The 26873-nt window shown below is 52.9% G+C and overlaps 1 protein-coding gene and 1 long non-coding RNA gene across 2 annotated transcripts; one reads left to right on the top strand and one right to left on the bottom strand.

Annotated features, from left to right (window-relative positions):
* Positions 1-1910: 1910 nt before the first annotated feature.
* EN1 (engrailed homeobox 1) lies at positions 1911-6159 on the bottom strand. Its single transcript, XM_066345739.1, has 2 exons — positions 5295-6159; positions 1911-2228 (listed from the first exon to the last, which is right to left on the bottom strand). The coding sequence occupies exons 1-2, from the start codon at positions 6157-6159 to the stop codon at positions 1912-1914; spliced, it is 1182 nt and encodes a 393-aa protein (XP_066201836.1). The 3' UTR covers position 1911.
* LOC136378618 (uncharacterized) lies at positions 5772-26745 on the top strand. The gene is made up of 3 exons (XR_010746627.1): positions 5772-5889; positions 18954-19019; positions 26425-26745. It is a non-coding gene; the product is annotated as an uncharacterized lncRNA (long non-coding RNA).
* Positions 26746-26873: the final 128 nt, after the last annotated feature.

The raw sequence follows: 26873 nt of genomic DNA, 5'->3' as shown, positions 1-26873 counted from the left end.
TGCAGACACAGACGACACACACACCTGCAGACAGCCTGTGTGCAGACACACGACACACACACCTGCAGACAGCCTGTGTGCAGGCACACACGGCACACACACACCTGCAGCAGCCTGTGTGCAGACACACGAGCACATGGACACACAATGTGGATGCACAGTCATGTATAGGCATCTAATTAGAGAAATGAACACCCAGTTGCACAATATGTGTGCAAAGATACAAAAAACCAGGCAGGTACTGATGCACTGATATCTGCACAGGATCACATATACACACAGGGTTTTAGAGACACCTACATAAGCTAACCACGCATGCACAGGTACACACATACATATTGCAGGAAAAAAGGGTAAAGGGGGAGAGCAGAATTTACTATTTTAAAAAATCCTGAACAAAGTGAAAGGACATCTCCCGAAGAGGGGCCCTCCCCTTCCTACTCAGAGACCCCAGGGCTTGGGCTGGAAGGGTATACCCTGGGGTCAGGGGCAAAAATCTAGGTATTTCTTTCTGGGACCTAGGTTCCAGGGGGCTTGTATCAGAGTCAGTCTCGGTCAGGAAGCAGCCAGGCTTTGTTGGGAATTCTGAAAGCGCCTCCTTCTTCCTCCCCCTTAGGTTTTAGGTGGGGACGAGGTAGGCTTGTGCACACGTCAGAGGTCGGGGCCCAGTGTGATCACCGCAGCCGCGGGACCCAGGGGCTGCCACTTTGCATAGCTTCCCCTCCTCCCGGCCTCCTCTCTGCTGGCTTTGCCAGACGGTAGAGCTGAGCCCCAAGAAGCTGCTACGTGTGCTGCCCTCACCAGCGGAATCTCTTCTTCAAACGAGGAGCGGTGCGATCCAGGAGGCCGAGAGGCAGGCCGAGCGCCCCTCTCACTAGTGGGCTGACCAGGACCAGGACCGGAGGCAGCCCCTCACCTCTGCCCCGCACTGGGAAGGCCTGCTTGTAGAAGAGGAAAACCTCAAAACCTCGAGCAAAGCCCGCACGAGAACGGAAAGAACAAGGACGTGGCAGGCTGGAGCGAGAAGAGGTTGGAGGGCCGAGGCGGGCAGGCCCTGGCCGGCGCAGCGCGCCGCTCGACAGCCCGGCAGCTTCCCGAGTCAGGCTGGACGTGTCTGGCTTTGGGAACCCTTTGGACGCAACTGGAAACGAAGTTGCGTTTCGCCAGCCTGTCCAGCCCCGGCCCGCACCCGGCGGCCCGCCTTCCCGCCGCCCCCGCGCCGCACACTCGCTGCGCGGGATCCGGGCCCCGTGTCCGCGCCGACGCCCTTCCCAGCCCGCAAAGAGGAGGGCGGCCAGCCGCTCGTGAGCACAGTGAACACTTTATTTCAGACTACAGGTTTCCGAACATAATAAAATCTTTGGCTTGTAGCGGCGGTTCAGTCTCGCAGTCTGTGGGGTCGCGTTTCTCCACGAGTCTCCAGAGAACGAAAGGGGGGCCGGACGGAGCGGCAGGAGGGCTGGGGGCGGGAGGGCGGACACGCGAGGGGGCTCTCACGCACACAAAGGAAAGTCCCAGAGAAACAGGGCGGCGGTGCGGGGCGGGAGGCCCGCAGAAGCAGTAACGTTCAAAAGAAAGAGGCAACGAAAACGAAACTGGGCCGGGGGCAGCGAGCCGGAGGTGGGGAGAAAATAATTATAATAATTATAACAATATTAATAAAGGAGATTAATAAAAAGTCCAGCAAATAGAGATCGCTACACATACTCTTTTCCTTACCTGAACTTAAATATATACAAGGCCGCAGCCGCCCGGCGGGGCAGCGCTGTGCGGGTCGCAGTGCGCCCGGGCCGGGGCCTCAGTCCGGGCACCTGTCCGAGTCTCCCCGTCCGGAGCCGCAGCCGAGCGGGCTCCCCGCGCCCTCGGCGCCCCGCCTCTCCGCGCCCTCGGCGCCCCGTCCCCGGGCGGCGGCTACTCGCTCTCGTCTTTGTCCTGCACGGTGGTGGTGGAGTGGTTGTACAGTCCCTGCGCCATGAGGTGCAGCGCCAGGCCGTTCTTGATGCCCGTGGCCTTCTTGATCTTGGCGCGCTTGTTCTGGAACCAGATCTTGATCTGGGACTCGTTGAGGCTGAGCTCCTGCGCCAGGGTCTGCCGCCGCTGCTCCGTGATGTAGCGGTTCGCCTGGAACTCCGCCTTCAGTCTCTGCAGCTGCTCGGCCGTGAACGCCGTCCGCGGCCGCTTGTCCTCCTTCTCGTTCTTCTTCTTCTTCAGCTTCCTGGTCCGCGGACCTGCAGCGGCAGAGAGGGCCGGGTGGGGGTGGGGACAGAGGGCAGAGGGGAGGAGGGAGGGCAGAAGAAGCCGTGAGAACTGCGGAGCAGAGCGGGGATCGCGCCCCGCGCTTCCAGGGCGATAGCGGAGGCTCCGTCTGCTTCGCCCCCGGTCCCCTCCCGGCCGCTGGCCCCTGCATCTATTGCCTGGCTGGTGGGGTCGCCGCATTCCCTTCTTCGGGGCCAGGGAGGCATGCAGGAAAACTGGCTGAGGTTTTACGTGCAACCCACACCCCAGTTCATAACAAGAGAGCTGTGTTGACAGGCTTAAATCACAGAATCTAAGATGAAGAAGTATTTGAAGCCCCATCTTTCTCAGCTCAAAGTTGGAGGTCAGGGGCCTGCTGTCTTGAATAAAAAAGCCTAAAGACTGAGGTACCATGAAGACACTAGTGCAGAATTCACCTGGGGGAATAGCCAGCCTTTCTTTCTCCTGGAGAAGCACACCTATACCCTCGCACCTACAATAAGACCCCATTTGCTTGAGGCTGTTTACCCTAGAAAACAAGGGGGTAGGCAAGGGGCTGTGAGAGGCTTACCTAGTTCCAAAGTATTCAGCGTGTGCTCTGTCTACTTCTTCTTTTTGTATTGTTTGCCTAAAGAAGCCCTTTCTAGAGCCCAAGAGAGACACTGACCACTTCTTTCTCTGAAGGGGGAAATAAGGCCTTCACCCAGTTGCACACCTTACCCACATGGCCCTTGGCTTCTCTGCTATGAACCTTGGATGGTGCCAGCAAGAAAGAGGGCCCTCACCATTCCTCCACCCCACTGCACAGGCAGGGTCTCCTTTCTCTCGTTTGAACACATAAGCTGTAATTTCAGGAGTGAAAACTTCTGAATAACAAAACAAGTCAGACCTCCTTTCTCTGCCCACCTATGTCATTTGCAAAGAGACTACATCCTTCTTGCCCCCCCCCCCCTTTGCGAGCAAAATAGAGTTCAGAGGAACACAGACATGGCAAAAATCTCGACCAAAATCAGTGCTTTGCCCCTAAAATGGATCTAAAAAGAGACCACAGGACACCTCCCCAGGAAGGTGAGGTCTCTCCTTTTAAGCCTAATCTGGAAAGAGAGCTACTATAGACCCAGCCTGCAGAAACGAGGGAGAGCTAGGAGGCGGGTGAAGGAAGCACCTCTGCTCATCAGCCTCCATACCCGAGTCTGCTGGCATTTACTGCCTGGACCCTGTCTTGGTTATGGTAGATTACTGAGCCCAGTTAAGTCCCTGTCAGGCCTGTTAATCTCCAAAACTGTCTGGAAAAAAGGGTCCTCATTGGCAAGTCCAAATCTACCGACAAAGGGGTTAGCTGCAGCTGGCTCCCGGGGCAGGCCAGCGCCTGGAGTCACCAGCTGTCCTGTGACAAAAGAGTCCAGGCCTGACCAACCACAGAGAGTCAAGTGGATTGAGGTTCATCTCCCTTTACTACCCAGGCAGGAAAAGGACCAGTACCCTGTCTCCCCATTCCCTTAAGAAGGAAAGAGGCCAAGAACAAAGACAAGGCCCACTTCTGAGTAAGATGGGAGAGGACTGGGAGGCGGGCTGGGGAGGCAGAAAGGCCTTGGGTTAGATTAGTAATTAGCTAAGCAGGCAAAGACGGCCCAGGAAATGTGCACAACCCCAGAAAGACCCCACTGCGTTGTGCGTACTAGATATTGTTAGAGTAGTGTGTGTGTGTGTGTGTGTGTGTGTGCGCGCGCGCGCGCGCGTGCCTGCAAAGGCATGGACACTTGTAATAAAATCGTAGCCTCGCGGCCAGCCCGAGCCGCGCGGCCTGACAGCTCAATCACTCTATCCATCAGGCAAGTCAATCATAGCAGCTTTTCGGAGGTTCAGGGAGCCCGACGTGTCAATAACGGGGCTCGAGATGGCGAGGGCTGATAGCACGCATCGATCCGCGCTCGGCCGGCACCCGCGGAGCCGTTAGATTGCAGCCGGAGTAGAGAAGCGCAAGGCTACGCTTTTGCCCTGCCTTCTGCCCGGCCCGCTGCCTGGAACCCAGTCGTAGGCCGGCGCCCCTGCCGCTCTGGTCACAGCGTCCTGAGGTCACACGGGCCCAGCGGGCCAGAGAGGCAGACAGGTCTTAACCTCCTCTCCAGGGCTTGTAGGTCTCGGCCTTGGGTTTTCCAAGCGCAAAGGATATGAGGCTTTTCCTTTTGGGCAACAGGAAAGTAAAAAACAGGCCTACGGCTAGTGGAAATCTGCTAACTGGCAGATGTTTGGTTGGAAGAAGTTAAGGAAGGAGAAAGATGTGTGAGCCGCCGCTGAAAAACTGCGCAGACTAGCTCTCTTGTCCCACCCGCATTCTGGCCTGAACCTGACCTCTTCTCTCCGCTTGCACTGTCTGTCTGTCTGCTCCAGAGAATCAGGAACCAGGGGCTCTTGGCACCCACTTATTTGGCAACCGCCTTTCCCTGAATTCTACCTACCCGGGTCAGACTCTCTTGGCTACTGGGCCTGAGGAAGAGGGACAGCGATCTGGCGCTTTTCTCTCTTCCTGTGCTTTCTTAACTCTATTTCTATGTAAATGAATGCTATACAGAAACTATCAAGATGGTGTTTTACGTCTATAAAAACACCACGGTGAAGATTATTCTCAGATCAAAGCCTTGCTGAGTTTCGGCCTCTTCAGGACCAGGCTGGCGGGATTGCAGACCCTAATCACTAGGCCCACCTTCCCCTCCTGCTCTTTTCCTGGAATAAAAGGCAATGAATGATTGCGCCTTTCCTGGTAATAATAAAGGTAAAACACAAAGAAGACCCCACAGGCTCGACCCCACAGGTTCAAAACCGAAGGATGGAGACTCAAGCTTCCAGGGCCATGAGCTGTAGCCTTCAGGGCGGTGGCCACAGAAGCCAGGAGCGCAAAACTGGGAGCACACTCGGTTGTGGACGGGAGCTGAGAAGGAGGAAGCAGGCATGAGCGAAGAGAGTGCCCAGGCCGAGTTTGCTCTCCCCAGCACGGCGTCTAAGAGTTCGCGGCGTCCGCGGGGCCGAAGGCAAGGCGCAGCCCGGGGCCCAGTACTCACCGGAGGATGGCCGATCTGAGTAGCGTGTACAGTAGACCCAGGCGGGCCAAACGAGGGGCTGCTGCGAGTCAGTTTTGACCACCGGTCCGCCGTTAGCTGCGCCCATAAGCAGGATGGCTGGGTTGCCGTGCTCCGGGTACTTGGCACCCTGAGCACCTGGGCTGCCCCCGCCGCCTCCACTACCGCCGCCGCTGTCCGAAGGCTTGGCCGTTGCTGCTGCCGCTGCCGCCGCCGCTGCCACGGCCGCCGCAGCAGCCGCCGCCGCAGCAGCTGCTGGGTTCCCAGCTTTGGACGCGCCCGCGCCTCCGGCGGCGACTGTCGGGGATCCGTCGGGTGGGCCACAGTTTGCGTCCGGGGCACATAAAAGCGATGCTGCGCCTGGAGCCCGCGTACCCAGGGAGTGGACAGAGTCTCTACCTGCGCCGGTCTGGCCTCTGTCACGCTCCACCCGGCCTCCTCCTGCGCCTCCTCCGGCCGCCGCCGCCACTAGGAGCTGCGGCGGCGGCTGCTCCTTTTTGCAGCCGAAGTCCGGTCTCAGGATGTTGTCGATGAAAAAGTTGGTGGTGCGGTGCAGCTGGGCCTGGGGCTGCTGCTGGTGAGCAGGCGCCGCGAGATGCGGTGGCGGCAGGGGCGGGGGAGGCGGGGGGAGGTGCGGGTGGTGGGCCAGGGGCTGCAGGCAGGGCGCCGCGGGCGGCGAGGGGGGCGCGGGCTGCGGGGACACCGGCGCGCTGTCGCCATCGCTGCCGCTGCTGCCGCTGGCGCCGGGGCTGAGGCTCAGGCCGAGGCTGCCCGGGGCCGCCGCCGCCGCCGCCGAGCTGAGGCCCGAGTCGCGCTGACTTTTAGGTTCCGGCTGCTGTTCTTCCATGCTCGGCCGCCCCGGCGCCCCGGCCGCCGCGCCGGCCGCCGCCCCCCCCGCCTCGCTCCCCACCCCACTTTGCCAGCGGCCCGTGGGGGTGCGCGGAGGAAGGAGGCCGGCGGAGCCTCGGCAGAGGCTCGGGGCGGCTGCAGGGGAAGAAAAGCCCAGGCGCCTGGCCTGGGTCTCTCGCTCTTGTCGAGCGGATAGATCTCGTTGTCTCTACCCTCTCTAATTTGTAGATATCCAGATATGCAGACACTTGGCTATTTCTCTTTTCTTTCTGCAACCAGATTAAACGATTTGTTTTAAATGGGGAGTAAGCCTCGGCCAAAAAGGGAACAAAAAACAATAAAAGAAAAAAGAAAGCAAGAAAAAAGAAGAAAGCTCCAAGAATATTTTTTTCTTAAAGGGAAAAAATAGTCTTTAAAGTCTAGCCATCTTCCAAGGCAGTTGTGAGGGGTTTGACTTCCCCGAGTGTCACGCTCAGCTGTGCCCAGAGCGCGAGGCTGGCAGCGCCTTTAATCGCCTTTGCTTTTTTTTGCAGGGAGAGCGCGTCTCCGCCAGCGCCCGGCTGCCCTTTTTTTTTTTTTTTTTTTTTTTTTTCAAATCTCTGACAGCTCGGATCTTTGCACAAACTCTCTCGCTTAAAAAAAAAATCACCCAGGCACACTTTTTGCCTTCAAACCGGAAGCACGTGAGTCAAGGCCGCACGTGTGCGGGGCCAATGGCTAACCAGGACTCGCGCTGACACCCAGGCCTCGCCCAATGGGAGCTCGCGGGACTTTGCGGATAAATAATCCGGGGGCGGTGGCCGCCGGCAGAGCGGGGAGACTTGGCGCCGGCCCGGTGTGTCCGGCCCGCCCTCCCCCACTCTCACCCGAGCCCCTCCCCCTCCTTCAGGCCAGGACCTAAGAAGGGGCAAAAGAGACCAAGGCGGGGTGGGTTTCGGAGCGCAGGCAAATAGAGAGGCAACTCCATAAACAACTTGTTGGAGAAATGCAGGGTTATGGGTGCGTGCGCGCCGGGTTCAGGGTCAGGAGGCTGGGGCCTTTGCTTTTTTGAACCCCCATGCCTAAGGAACTCAGCCTTGTATTTTCTCATTTTTGTTTTTGTTTTTTGTTATGAAGAGTGAAAGTTGTTACTGTCCGTGGGTGTAGTGGGGGGAGGGGTAAAACGAGGAAGCTCGGAGATGTGAAATAGACCAAGAGTTGGTTACTTTAGAGAAGCAGTTTATTTTTCACAAACAGCAAACCCCAGAGGCCAGTTGCGCCTGTCTACAACTGTTTGTAGGTTTGCAGTTCATGCCAGCCGGCTGCACTGGGTGTCTTTTCCGGGGTATCTGCACCCATGTCCTTCCCTGTCCGGACCTTCAACAACCCCTGTGAGTTGTCCTGGCACCATTAAGCCAGGCCCAGAGGGCGCGAGAGAGCCGGACCGCCAGTGGAGCCGGGCTCCTGTTCCTTCCCTGGCTGCCTTAGAAGAAGCAGTCCCGGCATCAAAGAGTTAGCCTGGCCCGGCCCCTGGGCCAAGCAAGTTTAGGGTGCAGATGCGACCAAGGCTCAGGCTTTTGCGTTCAGGGCAACCTCTGTTTTAAATTTTCCTGCGAAGTGAAATCAGACGAATGAAAGTACTGCACCCCAGGTGTTTGACCTAGCCAGCTGACGATGTGGACAGCGAGTTTTCCCTGGTTGCCCAGATTTTCCTGAGATTGCTCCCGACTCCCAGGAGGCCTCTGGCGTTAGTCCCCGCGTGTTCTTCCCAAGCTTTGGGGGATTGCGGGGCTCTCGCCTCTCCCACTCTCACGGAGATTCGTCTGCAGTCTGCTAGGTTCTTTTTCTCTGTTTTACCATCGCCCAGACTGGGGTGGGAAGAGGTACGGAGCTGGGCATCGGCGAGGTTTGTCTGCTGAGCCGTTTGGGAGGGCCAGGGTCCGACTGTGTGCTAAAACCTGCACTGGAGGGTGACGGCTGGAAAGGCTCGTGCAACTGAGGCCTTCGCGGAGATGTTATCTTGGAGCTACCTGAGAACCTGCTCGCCCTGGTCTCCATCCTCAACTAGGACGGCGGAGAAAAAGATCTCTTTGGGGATAGTGTCTGGTGGGAGCATGCAGAATAATCCCTTGCTCAGAAAAAGTCACAGGGGTTCGGAGGTCAAGAAAACCACAAGCAGCCGAACCAGCGCAGTAGCCGAAGTTCCTCAGAGGGGTTGGTGCAGAGCGGGAGTCCGTATTGCCGACTGTTTGCGGTCAGCACAGGGTCTTCGGCACTCGGGGCTCTGGAGCTCCTGAACTCGCCCGCGCGGCGGGAGGGCAGTGAGAGCCCCTTTCCGCAGCGCTGCGCTGCCAGACCCGCCCTGCCCTACTCAGCCGTCCTAAGCCGCTCCCCACCCCCGCCTTTGGGTTCTCCGGGTCCTCTTCAGGCCTGCACCCGAGGGCTCCCCGAAATCTCGCGGTGCCCCCACCTATTCTCCCCGAAATGGGGGTGGGATTTTATTTATATTTAAGTTCGCAAAATTGAAATCTTTATCCCGCAAGCGAACGTGGGTACTTAATTAAATTCTAATTAGGACACTATCAATATCCTATTTAGCCGCGTAGCTTTTGTGCGCCGCGGTCCCTTTCAGCGCCGTAAATAGGGTCTCGACGCCTTATCTCGCCTGCAGGAGACGCCTCGAGAAGGGCTGCGGAAGATAATTTATAGGTTTTAATTACTCTTCATTCCGCCTGATCAGCTTGGCGTTCATCACAGGCCTGTGAATAAAACCCTGGTCAAAAGCTCTGTCACATCGCGCTGGCAAGACGCTTAATCAAAGTGAGCGGCCCTGCGCGCCGCGCGCCCGGCCCCTCCACGTAATTTCCAGCCAGCTGATAAAGCCAGCTGAATAATGCGGCGGCCCTTTGGAGACACCATTTACAGAAATGACTTTATTGACGGCTTAACGTCGGTAATTCATTTTACCTTTCATGTAGTGGAGCCCGGATTTGTTACAGTAATGGGATGATAAATGCACCCTCGGCCCACGAGCTCCGGCTGGATTAGGAGGCGCTCTGCACGCTGGCTTGTCCCCCCACTTCTCCCAGACCAGGCCTGCGGAGGACGCTCTGCACCCAGCACTGCCCGCTCTCCACGACCCCCCACCTGGGCCCACGCCCTCTCTCCGACCTGAAAATGAACACACATACTGTTGAGAACTCGGTGTTAACGGGTCGGTGTCCTGGCAAGCCGGAAAGGGAAGTGTGTGACTGTTGAAAGGCAGCAGATGCTGGCCAAGAGGGGTTTGCGATGGGTCCTAATGACTCGACTGAGCGAACCCAGCACTAAGCGCGAGGGTGAGGAAGTACCGTCAGGGGAATTGTGTGTACAAGTTTGAGGGTAAAGGGTGTGTGTGAAGCGATGTGTGTGAACATGCGAATACATTTGTGGCAGTCCTTCTAGCGGTTCTGTTTCTGCCGTAGGAAATCAAAGAATTTCTTCCGATTTGACAGACTTCCAAGTGGGGGTGGCAGAGAGGTGGAGGTATCTGCTTGGAATGGAATGGAGCCCTTTCTCAAGATGCCCTCTGGTCTTGGGCAAAGGAATGGGAGTTTGGGGACACTCAGTGCTCATTTCCGTTGCCCATAAGTTCTGAGCTGTGCAGTTCCCTTCTGGTAGGAGACCCTACAGAAGGCCACTGATTTAGCCATATCTCTGCAATAAATTGATTGCTCCCCCAAGTTCTGCTTCCATACCCAACCCACATAAAAGTGAGGAATGACAATAAAGAAAATGATTTTGTTTTATTTTAAATACCAAAAGTGGAGGGGGGGAAAAAAGAAAAGAAAAAGAAAGAAAACAACCCTATGTTTTCCCCCTCATTTGGAGGCTAAGGTTGGCCCAAAGGAGTTTTCTAGATTGGGGGTGTGATGGGGCGAGCAGGACAGGAAGAGACCACAACTCCTCTGTCTCCCCCATTCTCAGACTTCCCCATGCTCTGTGGCTAACCAGGAGCTTCCACTAAGGAAAAGGTACTTAGCCGAACAGACAGGAAGAGCGTGTTTGCGTACTGGAGAGAAATTTGGGAATCATATAGTAGGAAGACTGATGAACACTTCTCAAGGTGAAGGCTGAGAAATTGTTCCTTTGTTTCTGCTTTTTCCCAGTCTAGGAAACACCACTTACCAATTCGGAAAGTGGCTGTGGGGGCAGATCTTGTATTTGAGTCTATTTGCTTGTGTATGTGAGAACTCCAGAGAAATAGAAGTCTGTAGAAACATTCTTTGTGTGTGTTTGTGTGCATGGCAGGAGGGTAGGATATGTAGACGTTAGTGCATACACCCAAGGCTGCCCCACCAGTTGGGCACAGAGAAATGTGTTTGTTAAGGGTTTTGATGTATGCTGCTCAGAGGTATGCAGCCTGCTCCGGAAAGAGAAATCTCCCACCAGCCTGCATTTCCACAGAATTTGGGGTTTCATGTAGGCAGAGACAAATGTCATGGTTCTGCCTGCTTCCACCTCTCTTCTGATGATGGGTGTGAGGAGAATTGTGCAAAAACCATGTAGCCTCTTCGGTCGTGTGCGCCAAGGGCCGAGAGTGTGAGCGTGTTGCATACACACACACACACACACACACACACACACACACACACACACACACGGTGGTAATCGCATTTCGAGTGTAGATCAGATGGCGGTGGGGCCTCGTGGCGCGGGACATGAATGAGTTGTCCCGACACAATAGCATGCAGCCTTCCTAGGGGGACTGGGTGACCCGCGGTTTTGTTGGGAGTGAATGCGAGGAGATTTCCACTACAAGTGCCACGGTATTATTGTGAGGCGGAAGGTCAGACTATACATCGCAGGTCCCCAAAGCCTGTAGACCTTGGGAGATGTGGGGCCTCGAGCCACGTCATTATACCTGACAGTGCTTTCAATAGACTAATTCAATTAGCGCTCGAGAGTTTTGGTCTTCATTTGGAGGCTATAATAATGTAGGGGTGGCTGGGTGCAGGGGATTCGTTGGGTATTGGTCAGGGATCCTAAAGCATTCTGCCGGAGCTAAGAGAGGGACTGGGGGAGGCGGTGTAGAGGAAAGCTGTGGTGAGTGGGGGCATGGAGGGCAAACCAGGAAAATAAAATGCTCTGTTGACTCTGAAATTGGGGGGTAACTTTGTAGATGGCCCAGAAGACTTGGGGGCGAGAGGGGAGGAGGCAGGAAGAATTTCTTTTATTCTGTTTGCATGAAATATATGTATAAGTAAATGCCCAGGTTCCTAGAAAGCCCCCCAAAGAGCTTGCTGGTGGAGACTGCCACCCTTTGGATGGCAGCGTCCGGATTCCTGCCCCCACCATGCTGTCTTCTCGGAAGGGCTTTTTTTCCCCCTGAGAGAAGGAGTTCTCAGCACGGACCTTTTTGTTCTAGAAACAGTTTGGGTTTTTCTTTCATCCTCTCCTCCCCAATGCCCAGATAAGCTAAGAAAACCCAGTCCTTTCTCCTCTTAAATGGGGGGAACATTTCAGTGATTTCCGTAAATGGCACCTGGTAGCTAAGATTGGGAAAGGACTCCCGGCCCTGGTTTTCTTCGGGAGTCCTACGGACTGCCCGCCGCGGGTCACACGGGGTGCCTGGGACGCCGGGAAGCAGACACCGACCTGTCGCTGCTGGCCAGCTGAAGATCCCAGCTAGGGCTGTTGGCCGGGGGAGGTCCCCGGGGAGTGAAACCCAGGGCCCCTGGGCTCGAATTGCAGGAAGCGGAGCTTGCGCCTTCCCGTATCCTTAGACCTCTCTGGGGCTGCAGCCACAGCCAGGCAGGCCCCTGGAGCTGAGAACGTTAGAGCTCACGGCTCCCAAAAGCCAGACAACCACACACACTTTTCTAAATATTATTTGTTCACTTTTATCAAACATCCTGCTTTTTTCCTTAACACTGCATCCCACCCAAAGCACAAAACCGAAATCCTCCTCTTCATTCCTCCCAACACCCCAACTCCAAACCCAGAGTAAATTCAGCATCTACGCTCAAAATTCCTTCTCTCCTTTATTTTGCGTTCAGCCCTCTCTCGCCCCTTCTTCTCTGCAGAAGGTTCCCAGAGGCAGGTGCCTTGAGGTCGAGGGGGCCCCTTGCCCAGCCCTGTCCCCACCTGTCCGCGTGGCGACTCCTCCGCCTCGTCCTGCTGGAGGAAGTTGAGGTCCACGCCGACTGGTCCCCGCGTGTGCACGCCCAGGGGGACGCTCGTGTGACAGCGAGTGAGGAGGGGCCAGCAGGCTGCCGGGTTCGCTGCCTCCTTTGACTCATTCCACGCTGCTGAGGAGCTGCAGACCCAACTCCAAAGTCGGGGATAAAAAAAAAAAAAAAAGAAAGAAAGAAAGAAAAAAAGACTCGAGCAAAAGAGTAAAAAAACACAACAGCAAGTCCTTTTTCAGAGGAATGCCCCTTCGTCTCCAGACCGTGTTCTTTTTGCTCCCCTTGCCCCGGAGTAACCGTGCTTCTCCCCGGGGCCCCTTCGGGCAGGGGCTGCCCGGCTCTTCCCCCACCGCCCCGGGAAGGGCGCACGCAGCCCGTGCCCCCCGCTCTCGGCGCCCTGGCTGCGGGCCGGCGCCTTCCCCGCTCCCCCCCGCAGGCCCCGAGCACGAGCCAGGCCGCGCCCCCCTTTCGGCCGCGGAGGTTCAGCCTCCGGACTTTCTTCCAGGGGAGGTGCTGGAAGAGCTCCGGGCTCGGGCGCTGTCGCGCTGCGGGGGCTGGCGCAGAGGCGAGGGAGCGGAAAGTTTAGTCCGAAGTGGGGACAGCGGTAGGGAAGGGCTGTCTCATAAACCTCAGTGGTGAGGGAGCTAGGGTCTAGAATCCACGTTCCTTCCCCCACCCTGCCCCACCGGCTGCCTCAGCAGGGACCGCCGGAGGGTGTGGGGTGGTCGTCACTGCGAAGTCCAGGCCTTCCTGGGCCGCCTTCCCGGGCCGCCTGCTCCCGCAGAAGCTGCGTGTGGGACGGGCATGCGGCCACGCGCGCGCGCGTGCGTGTTTGTAAGTGACTGTGGGAGAGGCTTCAGGTGAGTGCATACGCACGTGTGTGCCCAAGTGTACAAATACAGATTCTGTGCATTTTGTGTCTCTCTAATCCTCATGTGTTGCACTGTGCTCATGTGAGCAAATTATGTGTGTGTGCATAGGCTCTGCGACAGTGGACTTCCTGTACGAGTCCGTGTATATAGTCTCCTTTCGTGCATTTGTGCCGAGCTGGGAACTGGAGAACCGGTCGCTCTGACCCGGACTTCGGAAGTGAGATCTGTGAAATAGCAACGACCAGAGGGCTCTGACCTCAAACTAGCTGCTCACCTCCCAGCCCCATCTTCACTTCTCCATCACCATCACTGAACTCTGCAAGCGCGGAAGGAGCAGCTGTTTAAACCTGATTAAAACAGCCACTGGTATTCTGTTCCTACCATGACCCACTTATTCGATCCCGAAGCCCGGCTGCAGGGGGGGCAGCAAGTGGCAAAGTCAAAGGGAGCGCATAGACCAAAAGCCCGCTGCACAGATGAGGCAAACGGAGACCGGAGTGGGAAAGTGACTAGGTCAAGGTCTCACTGGTTTTAGGACTCCCCAAACTAGGCGTAAGTCTCAGATGAGAGCACAGGGGGCGGTGGTACCCTTCCCCAGTTGCCAACCCTATTCAAATCAGCTCTAAGGAACATTCACTTTCTTTCCTGTGTGTTGGGATGGGAGGAGCTGAGGCAAGATCTCTAGGGGTTGGGAATTCAGTGGGAGAAGAGGGGAGACTGTCCCTACATTCTGTTGGTTTCCACTCCAGTCCCTTATGGTTTCTGACCCCTCAAGTGGTTAGCAGCCTCCTGTTTGCACCCACTCGCCTTCAGAACTTTCCAGGCCTGAATGGGTAGTTAGGGGTGGTCAGTGAAAGGATGGCTGGCTTGGAGGCCCGCCTTAAAATTGTTATGCAAAGGAATCAAGTGTTTGATCATCTAGCGATCAAAGCGACAAAGCCAAATATGCGAGGAGAAGTCAATAATGGATGAGTAGATTAAGAAACCCATCTCTCTCGCAGACAATTATTACCGCCATTGAAAAAACCCCACCTCGCCCTTATTCTCTGCCCCTCCCAATATAGAAAAGAAAAAAGTACGTGGAAGGATGGAGGCTAGGAGGGCTGATGGCAGAATGGCAGAAGAAGGTAGCAGCCTATTGGTCGTGAATGAGCGGGTGCGTGGACGTACTTTTGAGGGCAGTAACGCCCCTAGGGGTGAGCCCAGTGGGTCCGGGTGTGTTCTCCAGCCAAGCTGGAGGAGCCCTGCTCTCTGTACCCAAGGTTCACTAGCCCCTTAAAAGTCAGAGCCTGAGGTCGCTCTGAGTTAGAAAGCTAGAATCAGGGTTTCTAGGGTCCTTTTTTCAAACCACTTAGCATCCAGCTTGAGCTCCCCACTCTGTACCCCTTCTTGTCCCCTTTCTTTCGGGAGAGGGACCCTAGACCCGCGGTTGGGATAAGGAGCAGAGTCCCAGGGGCGCAGGCAAACTCCGACCAGGTTTCCTGTGAGAAACGCGCCACCTGTCCGTTCTATCGGAGAACTGCACGTGGATGGTGCTGACGGGTCCGCGAGGCTGGGGGGGAGAGGTTGTGTCTGAAGTCTTGACCTAGAGTGGGAGATAGTCCACCTCTGTCCTGACAGTTGTCGCCTGACAGGGGAGAGACAACGTGATTCTGGGACGGGGACCCTTCTTGGGATACCATCACCTCATAAGAACCAAAGCTGAAAGGAAAAACCCATGAAGAACTGTTTGCTCTGTGACTTAGAAAATACCAGAGACACAGTGTGACTGGCGTTGCGTTGGGTTCCTTCGTCCCCTCTGCCTGCTTGTGCTGTGTGACCTTGGCAGGCCCCTGGTTCTTCCGGGGCCGGCTTTCTACTTGTAAACTGAGGGAATTGGGTTAGATTGATCCCAATATAACATTGAATCTGAGTAATATATATAGACACCTGTGTCTTGACTTCATTTTATCTCTAGCCCTTATTGAATCCTAGCCCTTTATATGGCATTCATATCCTAATCTCTCATATTTAATGCAGAACTGCTTCAATTATGGTACTGCTTTCCCAATTGTCTGAGGATTTCATTTGACTGGGATCAGGATGTTTCCTGGATGAATTATCCTAACAAGTGCTCATTTACTTAAACTTTAAAAAAAGAATCAAACAAAACTTCGTTAGCCTTGCAGTGTGGACAGGGCTGGGAGAGTCGGCATGATGGGGCCAGTGAGAACACTAGAGGTGCTCCTGTGGGAGGCGTAGCGGAGGGCACCCACGCCTGGGGCTGTGGTCAGCGTCAGGGAGGCCCGGAAGGAGGACGGGCTGGAGAGGAGACGGCTGAAGGCAGGGCGTTCCGGGTCTCCCTGAGCGGAGGCGGCCCCTGGCGGGCTCTTTGACAGATAGTGCCCTGAGAGCAAAAAAGACCGTGTTGAGATTAATGTAGGGTAGCTCAGAGCTCAAGCTCCTTTCCCCTGAACTCTCCATGAAACCAATAAAGCACAGAAACCGAGGGTCGGGAAGAGAGGGCAGTATTTTGCTCGTTCCCCGGAGATTGAGCGACTTCCATTGCGAGTTGGGGGTTTGCGCAACTACAGAGAAGCCCGGTTCGGCGCAGATCTTTTCCGAAAGGCCTGGCTCTCCGTCGTGGGACAGGCCGACCCAACGTAGGCGCGCCGGCTGGGGAGCCCCGGATCCGTGACCGGATCAGCCGGCGCTTGGCTGAGCAGCAGTCCGGCCCGTTCTGCGGGCCCTCGCTTCTGAGGGGAGGTGCGGGGCTGGATCCCGCGCCTGAGGGGCGGTGCGGGGCTGGATCCTGCGCCTGCAGGGCCCGGGCGGGGACGCCCCTCCCCTGGGAACTGAAACTGGGGGACACCCGGAAAAACTGTCACTTTGAATCCAAGACCCTTTGCTTTTGGAGTGCAGGAGGTTTTCTTGGCTTTCTATCTTTGCCTTCAGGAATTGTTCTGAGACCACCTGCTTCTCGGAGTTGGTGAATTTCAGGACCTTGACAATCTGTGTACATTCAGGGCCGTGTTCGCAGTAGAGATGGAAAATCGAGGTTTGGGAGGTTTGCTTGCTTGTCCTTGTGAGAGGCAATGGAACCGAAATCTGAGAGGTCAGTTGGTGGCCTCGCTCTGATGTCTGGGCTGTCTGTGTGTCTCTTAATTTTTCGCCAGTACCCACGAGGTCTAGTCCTACTCGTGGCCTGTGGGGGTTTGACGGTACCGGTTCTGGGTGCCAGGGAATCACACCCTTTGTGACAGGGACTCTTCCCCAGCCTCTGAGACAGACCCGTGGGCTTCTGAATTTAGCGCTGTGGGATCGTAGCAGCCTTGGGGCCAGCTGCCCTCCACTAACCCGGTTGGCCTGGGACATGGAGGGAGTTTCAGGCCTCGGCCTAGCACAGGGTGCACACTGGGGCCCACGGTGGGCTGCAGGATAAAGCGGGGTGGCAGCATGACACTGTCAGCTGGTGGACTGAGGAGCAACAGGGACCCTGTGTCCATCCTGCTGCCTGCCTGGACCCTCCCAGGCGGCCAGGGAACCCAGATATCAGGAATCAAGATCAAGGTGCCAGAGACAGATAAGGTTCCAAAAGTTGACAAGAGGAACCATCCAGAGCCAGCCTCAAAGTTTTCAGTTCTAACCCAGAATGTCAGCTCCAACTTGCGCAGCTCAGACCAACCTCAGTGATGAAACTGACATAGGAAAACAAACGGGTTTATTGTAAACATTTCTCACATTTCTTTGGGAGGTAATGGGTCTGCCATAGGAAGAGTTAGGAAGAAAATGAGACTGGGGGAAAGATAAATGGAGAAAGAGAGGATAGAGGTAGAAAAGGAAGGAGAAAGGGCAGGAGAGAGAGAGAGATGGGGAGGGGGGGAGAGAGAGAGAGAGAAAGAGAGAGATTGGGAAGGAGTCACTTGCCTCCGAAAGTTGAGGACAGGATGGAGAGGAGTAGATAGATACCCAGTGTATGTGGGTATTAAGTGCTTGGTCTGGGCGAGGCTCTGAACCCTTGACCTCTTCCTCTGGTTTAGATCTTTTAATCTTTACAATAGCCAATTGAGGAATGTAATATAATCCTCTGCAGTTTATAAAGAAGGAAACTGAGGCATGGAAAGTCTTAAACTAGCCTAAGACCATGTCCTCAGCAAGTTGGAAATGAAGACCCCAGTCGGTTCCTAGCTCTGGAGGTGCCAGACAGGGACCAGTAGGCTCAGGGGACTATCGAAGTCCCCTCGAAGGTCCCAGGGAGGACTGGGGTTATAATTTCCCCCGCGCGCGGACGCTAGACTTCCTGTTCCCAGTTGCCCAAGCCGGGCTGCGTTCTCTCGGTGGCTTCAGGGTCCAGGGTCCATCTGGAGAGCCTTGCGCCCCCGCCTTCTTGGCTGGCTCTGGGTGTGACAAGGAGAGCACCGCGTTTCGCAGTGTTTGGTTCTAGATGTGACTGGCGTGTCAAAACCTTGGCCCTCTGGAAGAGATGGCCCTGGGTTTCCGGTGCCTAGAAGGACGCACTTGAGCGCAGCTCCGTGGCCTAGGCCGCACCTTGCTGGTGTCATCCTTGTTCCTTTTTCGAGCTTCCAAGATCAGTGAACAAGGAAGAGGCCATCATCGGATGGATTCTGCCTGGGTAGGCTGCACCTGCCCACGGCGGAGGCACAAAACCTGATCTGGTCAATTCCCAGTCCCGAGCTCCTCTGCGGGGGAACCCTTGCGCCCAGGTCTCCGCGCACGGTGGCTGGCTTCCGCCGGTGCCAGGGTGACAGCCAAGACCCAGGCTTTCCCAGACGTGCTTCTGGGCCGCAGGTGAGCTCCCCGACGGGGATGTGCAGGGAGCTCCAGTCCCACAGAGACAACAGATTCCCGGGCTTCTACAGATATGCACCTCAACTGTCAGGGCGCGGTGATGGGGCTCCTGGTCTCTTGAGACCTGCGTCAGAACTCCGAGGTGTAACGTTTCCCAACGGTGCTGGGGCAACCGCCCGGGAGATCGCTCCACAATGAGGTCCCGTGAGTGCATTGGTCACCACACGCGCCGGGGATGCCAGTGGAGATAGAGAAGAGAGGACTGGAAGCCGCTTGTCCAAGAAAAGAGAGGCGTAAGACCAGCATTGCCAGGAGGCTGAGTTCTCCCTTTCCCTACTTTGACCCCAGGTCACCTGCAGGCCAGTAGGAAACTCCACTGGCCCCCAAATCTGCAACCAGAGCTGCGCTGAGGGTTGGTTCCACCCCACCCAGGCCCAGTGAAAGGCCTTTGGGCTGAGAGAAAGGAGGCATTCACAGCCGCTTTAGGAAAGCGCCGGCAAGCGGAGAGGGCTGGCTTTGCGGAGGGGGGGGGGGGGTGCCGTCTCCAGCTAACCGCCTGAGATTGCAATCCTCCCTTTTCCCTGCCCTCCTCTTCCGGCCGAGGCTTCCTCCCTCTTCGTACTCTTCCTGAAGCCTTCTCCTTTAAACAGGGGAGCAGAACAGAGGCCTTGCAGTGAGAAGGCCTTTGATTCTGAGGTAGGACCCATGGCTTCACAAAGCCCTCCAAGAGCCTCAGGGTGAGGGAGAAAGCCCTGCTGCCAGCAGGGGGCAGTGCCTCTGGCCTGCACCACTCCACCAAGTTCATGGATCTAATCAGGACTTGTCAAGTGCTAACACCTTCCTATCAGAAGCTGCCTTAGGTTTGGGACTCACAACCCTGGGATTTTATAGGTAACTTTAATGGAGTGCTTGGAAAAAAGACAAGATGTCAGCAATTCTGACTGAATGTGAACTAGAACTTGACACTGGCTTTTTTTTTTAAGGTGTGTGGACCTAGAGGCAAAATATATCAAAGCAGAGATCCTCCTCCCCATTCTTGGATGTTACAGGTACTTGCTGTGGGGCTCTGAGGGTTGGGGTGCAGAATTTGCAAGGAATGGAAGAAGTTATCTTGGCTGAGTCACCAGAGAAATTGAAAGCCAAGAGGCTGTGCTGTCCTCTCTTCTCCATCAACCTTTAGCATTTATCTCTTCCCCTGTCAGTCTCCCAGCTATCAAGTGTGGACTCAACAGGAATGTTGCAAGGAAAATATAATTAAATGGCAGTACAATGTTTTGAAAATATTAAGTGTCATGTAAATGCCTAATGCTGATAATAATCTTGATGGTGATACTTATGTGCCAGGAAGCACATCTCCGACAGCCCAGCACTGAGCCTGAATGTGCTAGTCTCCGAGATCCTGGGGAACACCCATCCTTTCTGCTGCTGAGCCCCAGATGTGAACAGTCAAATGTAAGAGGGGAACTCCAAGTCATGCCTCTCCATACCCTTACCTACCCTTGTCACCAGGAGGCAGACCAAGTTTAATCCTGGCTGGGCGTTTTTAAGTCACTTCACTCTCTGAGGCTTGAACCCATCACCTGTAAAGTGGGAAATTTGCAATATCTGGAGTGTGTTCATCTCTGCACATTGGATTGTGTTTCCTCCTAGGCTCTGACAAGCTCCAGGATCCTCTCATGTCAAGGTCCATTTCTTTAAAAAGAGGCACTCTTAGGGAACACATACCCCTTGCTCTACTCTTTCTCTGAGCTCTTGATGGGAGGATGGGAAGAGCTAGGAGCCTAGGACATTCCCTTTAACATTCCTCTACTTTGATTAACACCAGGCCTTCCCCAGGACTTAGTGCTTCCTTATAAGGCAGTTTCATCACCCGGATCCATCACCCCCACCGAACCTCACCCCCATCCTCTTTCCTCCAAAGCCTCCCCAACGTTGCTGGAATGGAGAGTTGGGCTAACATGTGCCAAAACCAGTGGAGGCTCCAAAGGCAGGAAATTACAGTGACTCACGATTGAGGCTTTTGGGAATTTCCACCCCAGAAATTGCTGGGCCTTTTAGAGATTTTGTAGAGTCACCTAGATACTTAACTGACACCTCTCACTTTTGGATTTGCCCTAATTCCATTTCATAGTGACATGGAGAGTAGTTACAAATTTGGGTCCTTCCTGCTGCCTTTTCTTGTCATCCTTGAGTTGGATCAAGATTCAGCTTTTACTGCTGCATGAGAACATACCTTGTCTCATTTGGGAAGAGAATAGCTGACTTTTTTTTTAGTGCTCACAGGAAGAAATTCTTGTCTTCATTAAGCTTACAAAACAAAATTCTTTGTTTTGTTTACATTAGGCTTCAGTAACTCAAAAACACCTTACTTTTAAAAGTAAAACTTTTTACATATTATTTAGATGGAGGTGGTCTTTTTTGTGTGTGTGTATTTTTCCAAAGTGAGAAGTGGGAAGGCAGTCAGATGGACTCCTTGTGTGCCCGGCCGGGATCCACCTGGCATGCCCACCAGGGGGCAATGCTCTGCCCATCTGGGGCATTGCTCCCTTGCAACCGGAGCCATTCTAGTGCCTGTGGTGGAGGCCTTGTAGCCATCCTCAGCGCCCCGGCCAACTTTGCTCCAATGGACCTTGGCTGCAGGAGGGGAAGAGAGAGATAGAGAGAAAGGGGAGGGGGAGGAGTGGAGAAGCAGATGAGTGCTCTCCTGTGTGCCCGGACCAGGGATCAAACCCAGGACTTCCACATGCTGGGCCGATGTTCTACTGCTGAGCCAACCGGCCAAGGTCCCAGGTAATTTATTTTTTAAGTCACCCAAATATGAATATTATTAACACTGCCAATGTTAAATTTGGGGTCTAGGCCACATGAGATTTCACAATAAAACTTTGAGGAGGTTTTTAAGGGTCAGACACTGACAACACACATGCTCACACACACAACACACATTCACAGTTAAAAGGAATTCTGGAGTTTTCCACTTTGTTCTTTCCTGTGTAAATATAGGCTCTGCTTTTAATTTCTTTATAATGAGAAGCTTGGGTGCCACAGTGCCCAGCTTCCACATCTGCTTTCTAGTTGGGAAACAGAGACGTGTATGACACAGGCAAACTCACACACCACTTAGTGGCAGGCAGAGACTGCCCACTCTTATGGTGCCCTTTCTGCCACACCATTCTGCATGCTGCTACTTGGCGTAAGGAGGGAAATCCATATGCACAATCCTCAGTTTCCAAATGTGACCCTCGTTGTCTACAAATATTGCAGTTCAAAAATAGGATTTGCCCACTGAGACATCGCCACCTCACAAGCAGTCTCGAAGGCACATAGTCAGTTCCCAGGCCAGGCTGGTTATACAGTCACACCTCCTGGACAATGGAATGGGGAATAGGGATGTCCCCTCTCCTCTTGGCTTATTTTCTGGGTCGAGGCTACACCCCAATAGTCACTGCATGTGAAAAAGAAAGTGGAGATTACTTTTTAACACTTTGACATTTTTTTAGTCATTGTTTTTTAATTCAGTTCCACCCAACATTACTGCTGCATCATGAAGAATTTGTTTCCAAATCAGATAAGTCACACACTTGACATTGCAGATAAGTTTGTGACAACAGGTGTTCACTCGGCTATTTTGATTTCATGAAGATATTGTTCACCAGAATACATTCCCTTCTTCAGAATTTCATAGCAAAACTTTCTTTTTAAAAAATTTTTGGCATTTTGGTTTCTTTTGGTTGGTGGTGAAGAGTGTGGGGTGAGGTTGAGGAAGGAGATTAGGGCCAGACTTTGGGTGCCAGGGAGGGGGAGCGTGGTCATGCAGAGGGGCTCAGGGCCCAGAGCTCAGGCTGGCCCCTCTGCCCTGACAGGGTAGCTCACAAACTTCATTTGGTGTTCTTCCAGGCACCATGCTCAGCATTCCCTGTCTTTATTTGGCATCTGTGATTCTACACTGGCTGCTATGTTTGCCATGGGCTGTGGGTGCCCATACATCTTGCTGAATAATTTTGGTTAATTCTTTTTAAAAACACTGATCTGAGCAGGCTGTTCAAGAAAGAAGGCTCCTGTTTTGATGTGGCAAGTCCTTTTCCTCCTCTGTGGGCTGTGGACACAATGCCAGACTTTGAAAAACAGTTTCTCCAGAAATTCAGATGTTTCCATACTGTGGGCTGTTTGGCGCTGGAAGCTGAAATGTTCAGCATTTCCTCCAGATAATAGCATGTTATTAGGTTCCACAGCCAAGTAGCCTGGGAGACAGGGTTCACCCCCCACCCCCACTCTCCACAGGAGTCCATAGAGTAGAATGGGTCAAAGCCTGTAGCAACCACCAAACTGAAATCCTCCCAAAGGTAGTGGGGGGTGGGGAGCACATGGAGACAGTCCCACTTCTGTCCAGTGGAAACTGCTCCTGCCCATGTAGAGGGGACAGCCCAGCCCCATGTGCAGGTCCAGAGTGGTGGGGCAATGAAAGCACCAGGACTGGGAGAGCCTGGGCTTCCTCTGGCACCTCTTGGGGAAGCTACTTTGATGGGCTACAAATTAGGCTGTCCTGAGCATTCTCAGTGAGGAGTTAGGGAGGCTCACTGAGTGGGAAGGTGGAGGAGGTACCACGTTGTAAACCAGGCGTCCCCAAACTATGGCCCACGGGCCACATGCGGCCCCCTGAGGCCATTTATCCGGCCCCCCGCTGCACTTCCGGAAGGGGCACCTCTTTCATTGGTGGTCAGTGAGAGGAGCACTGTATGTGGCAGTCTGAGGGACAGTGAACTGGCCCCCTGTGTAAAAGGTTTGGGGACCCCTGTACTTTCTTCCTCAGGACAGGCCTTTGGTAGGCCAGAGAAGCTCTTCCTCCCTCTGGGTGTGTACCCTTTCACATGGAGGGAGGACCTCGTGGTCCACATCCTGACACCAACTCAGATCCCATCTCTGGTTAGTGAATTTAAAAAGGACAAGATGTGTCACATTTAGGATTTAAAGGATATGAAGCCTATAAGAAGCTGATGGTGGAAAATCAAGCATTACCGGGTGGGTGACAAAGAATGTGGGGGAGTTTAAGCTGTCTCAGTGCTATCTGATCAGTCATCCTTGCACTTGGGATAAATTCACCTTGGTCTGTAAACTGCTTCTCAGAGCTGCCACATGCGACTTTGTCTCAGCTCTGCCTGGGAAGGTGCCACTGTCCAAGTGGCCTCCCAGTACAGGTATTTGAAGTGTGGCTGGGCTGTCAGTGCAAAACACACACCAGGCCCTGGCTGGTTGGCTCAGTGGTAGAATGTCAGCCTGGTGTGTGGATGTCCCGGGTTCGATTCCCGGCCAGGGCACACAGGAGAAGCACCCATCTCCTTCTCCACCCCTCCCCCTCCTTTCTCTCTGTCTCTCTCTTCCCCTCCTGCAACCAAGGCTCCATTGGAGCAAGGTTGGCCCGGGCGCTGAGGGTGGCTCTGTGGCCTCTGCCTCAGGCACTAGAATGGCTTCCGTTGCAACAAAGCAACGCCCCAGATGGGCAGAGCATTGCCCCTGGTGGGCATGCTGGGTGGATCCTGGTTGGACACATGGGGGAGTCTGTCTCTCTGCCTCCCCACTTCTCACTTCAGGAAAACAACAACAACAACAACACACACACACATACACACCAAGTTTCAAAGACTTAGCACAACAAAAAGAATGTGAAATATCAACATTTGTATGTGGATTGCATGTTGACATAATAATATTTTGAATATGTTGGGTTAAGTAAAATATATTATTAAAATACATTTCATCAGTTTCTTTTCTTTTAATGTGGTTATTAAAACGTTTGAAGTTACATAGCTCGAATTTGGGCTCACATTATTTTTCTATCAGATACCACTGATCTAGGTAATCCCTTCCCTCTGAAACTATTTTGAGGACTTGCTCATTAGTTTCCTTCTCTTGTTAATCACATGCATGAAGCCAGTTCAGGGCTTTAGAAAAATTCCCTTTCTGCTAAATAGGAACTTGGGCAGAGAAAATGCTGGGAGTCCTAGTTAACATCTTTCCAAATACTGGCTTCTGGCGACATTGTGTGGCCATTCCTTGGTATTGCACCATCCACAGGTCCCCTGGTGCTACTCATCACTTACTGTAGTTACCACAGTGGATGGGCCAATATATCAAAAGTCCTAAATGTACAGAAGAATGTCTTTTCCTGATAATATCTTCTCTTATTCCTCCTAATTTTTAAATTTAAAATTATAATACTTTGATAAACACCTATAAACTGCCCCCAAAACTAGAACATCAGTGCTGGCTTGCTTCTACATGTTCATTCCTCCCCCATCTCATTCTCCTGCCTCTACCCAGAATAATCACTATCCTAAATTCTGTGTTTATTTTTTTGCTTTCAAAAATACTGTCGACATTATATATTGTTTAATTTTACTTGTGTTTGTGTTTTAAAAAATGATTTTATATGGTCTTATGGGACTTGTTTTTTTCACTTGCTATTACTTTTCTAAGATTTGTGCACGAGAATGGGGCCACATGTTCAGCCTGACAAGCTCAGGGGAGGCCTTCATGGTGGCCTTGCAAACTCAGAGACCTAAAGTAACCACACAGGATGGTCTGAAGTTAAAACTTTATAAATAAAAGCAATTCATAGTGGGGAGTCATGTCCTAGGAGGGTACTTTTCTCTAACAAAGGTCAACGCTTACCTTAATCAAGCCTGTCTGTTGTCTTGCATCTACAATAATGAACCTGAAAACATGCCTTTGAAATGTAAAGGTCATCTTCTTTTACTGCCCTCTTAGGCCAGGCATCCCACCAGAGTAAAACCAACAAACCTCTTCATTGTTGTTATTATCATGTTAATTGTTAACTGTTAACTGTTACTTGTTATGACTGCTTATATAAAAGAAGTTTCAGTGTATACTTTTTGTCCAATCCCAGAGATCCTCCCCGCTTTGCTTTCTCCCGCCTCCCCAATGTATCACCAGTCCATTTCATGGACCCCCTTACGTCGTTGCCTTTGATTCTAATGTACAAAATAAGTGGTAGAACCTCCATTTTCTGGAGCATTTTCTCAATTCATTGAGACGTTGCTTCCTAAAAGTTGCCAACCATTTGGCTCAAATAAACACATAAAAATTCTTACAGGTTTAGAAGTTTCTTACATTGACAAATTCAGCCATGCTTCATGTAACTGGACTTGAGTCATATCCACAATGGTGTAAGATTTCATTATTGTAATATATTTCAATTTATGTATTCATCCTCCTGTCAATGAACATTCCGGGTTGTTTCTAGTTCTTTGTTTCTGTGAGCATTCTCATTTGTATCTCTTGGTCTACACATGTAAAAATGTCTCCAGAAGACAATGAAAAGATTGGAGGTTGCTAGGAGCTTGTGTGTGGGGGTATGAATAGAGGAAACCAAAAGGAATTTTTAGGGTGGGGAAAACTATTCTTGAATAGGTGATGGAACTATTATTAGTTTATTACCAAAAAGTGTGAGTCTTTGAGGATGGATAAATGACATTATGCATTTGCCAAATACCACAGAACTTTACAACACAAAGAGTGAATGAACCTTAATATCTATGTGTTAGGCAGATAAAATATATTATGTTCACTTTGTTAAAGATGGTGCTGCCCACGTGGAAGCCTGTTGCCCAGGTGATATTAATGTGTGTTGGGGGTGGGCTGTGGGCAGGCAGGATCCCTTGTAGCCTGGGGCTTGGTTTTAGGACTAAGCCGTTCCCACCCTTTTTGATGTGAGGTGGTGCAATCCCATCATGCCTCAGATAAGTGACTTTTATTAGAGACTTCCCTATTTTGTATATTGGATTAAAGGTTTTGAATCTACACTATGAAATGGGGGCAGACTGGGAGCTTGCTCTCTCTTGGTTCCTGAGATTAGCATTAGAGGAGAGAGCAGAGAGGAGAGCAGAGAGAGGCCACGTGGAGGAGGCCAGGAGAAGCATCCAAGATGGCGGAGTACTGAAGGAGAAGTCAGTTAGTGCAGAGTTTGTGCAGGGAGAAGGAAGGAGATGGGGAACAGAGGTGAATAAGGCTGGTGAGCTAGAAACCTTTGATTCTAGAAAACTCAGATAAGTCAGTAGCTTTGTGAGCACTGAATTAGTGGGTTTTGGAGCCCAGTGTGTATTTTTACTTGCCTGCTGGGTGCAGGCTAGGATTCAAGATAATGGCCCACTAGTTCGTGGCTCTGTTGTTTCATTACCATTTGTCCAAATCCAATGAGAACCTGCATGGGCCGGGCGGCTGTGATGGTGGCCGTGGACACTGGCTTTACACTATGAAATCTGAAAGATCATTTAGGAAGTTGGGGTTCCTATGAAGGAACGCAGACTGTGACTGCATTACAAATAGATGAAACAGCCCCACTGACAGGGGTAGGGGGAAAGTGCAATTCTGGAAACCAATCAAACTTAACAGCACAGGAGCACTGCACTCTGGTTAATAACATTGTTTCCCATGCAGACATCATCAATAATGCTGATACTGCTCCACGTTGTAAGGTGGTCAGCAATGGGGAAAGGTCATGTGAGGAACCCAGACCCGGGAACTTTGGCTAGAACCGCCCACAACCATGTGCGCCAAAAGAAACTTCCCAGGAGCAGTTTGGAAAAGAGCGACCATCTTCCAGTCAGTGAGATTTCACCATGTCATATCAGCTCGACCATCCTAGAGACCCTTTAAATATTCCCCACACAGGTCACCCTATGTGACTTCCCTGGCCTCTGTCCCCGGGACCAGGGAACATCATCTGGTGGAATGTGCTGTACTCAATAAAGCTTTTGCTTATCCACACTTCGTGGCTACATCCCTTCCTTCTTCCTCGGTGGGGAAAAATACCTTACACACGTGTACAGTGAAACAGGTAAGGAAATGGCTGGCAGATAGTGAGATCCAGGTTTCTCACTGTTGGA

Source organism: Saccopteryx leptura, chromosome 7 (genome assembly GCF_036850995.1).
Source record: "Saccopteryx leptura isolate mSacLep1 chromosome 7, mSacLep1_pri_phased_curated, whole genome shotgun sequence".
Classification (NCBI taxonomy): domain Eukaryota; kingdom Metazoa; phylum Chordata; class Mammalia; order Chiroptera; family Emballonuridae; genus Saccopteryx; species Saccopteryx leptura.
The sequence above is the reverse complement of the archived record's forward strand: the minus strand, read 5'-3'. Positions and strand labels throughout refer to the sequence as shown.

Coding starts and splice junctions, on each gene's coding strand:
- EN1 (XM_066345739.1), bottom strand. CDS start 6,159: ATGGAAGAACAGCAGCCGGAACCTAAAAGTCAGCGCGACTCGGGCCTC. Junction 2,229..5,294: donor CTCAGATCGGCCATCCTCCG/GTGAGTACTGGG, acceptor CTGCCGCTGCAG/GTCCGCGGACCAGGAAGCTG.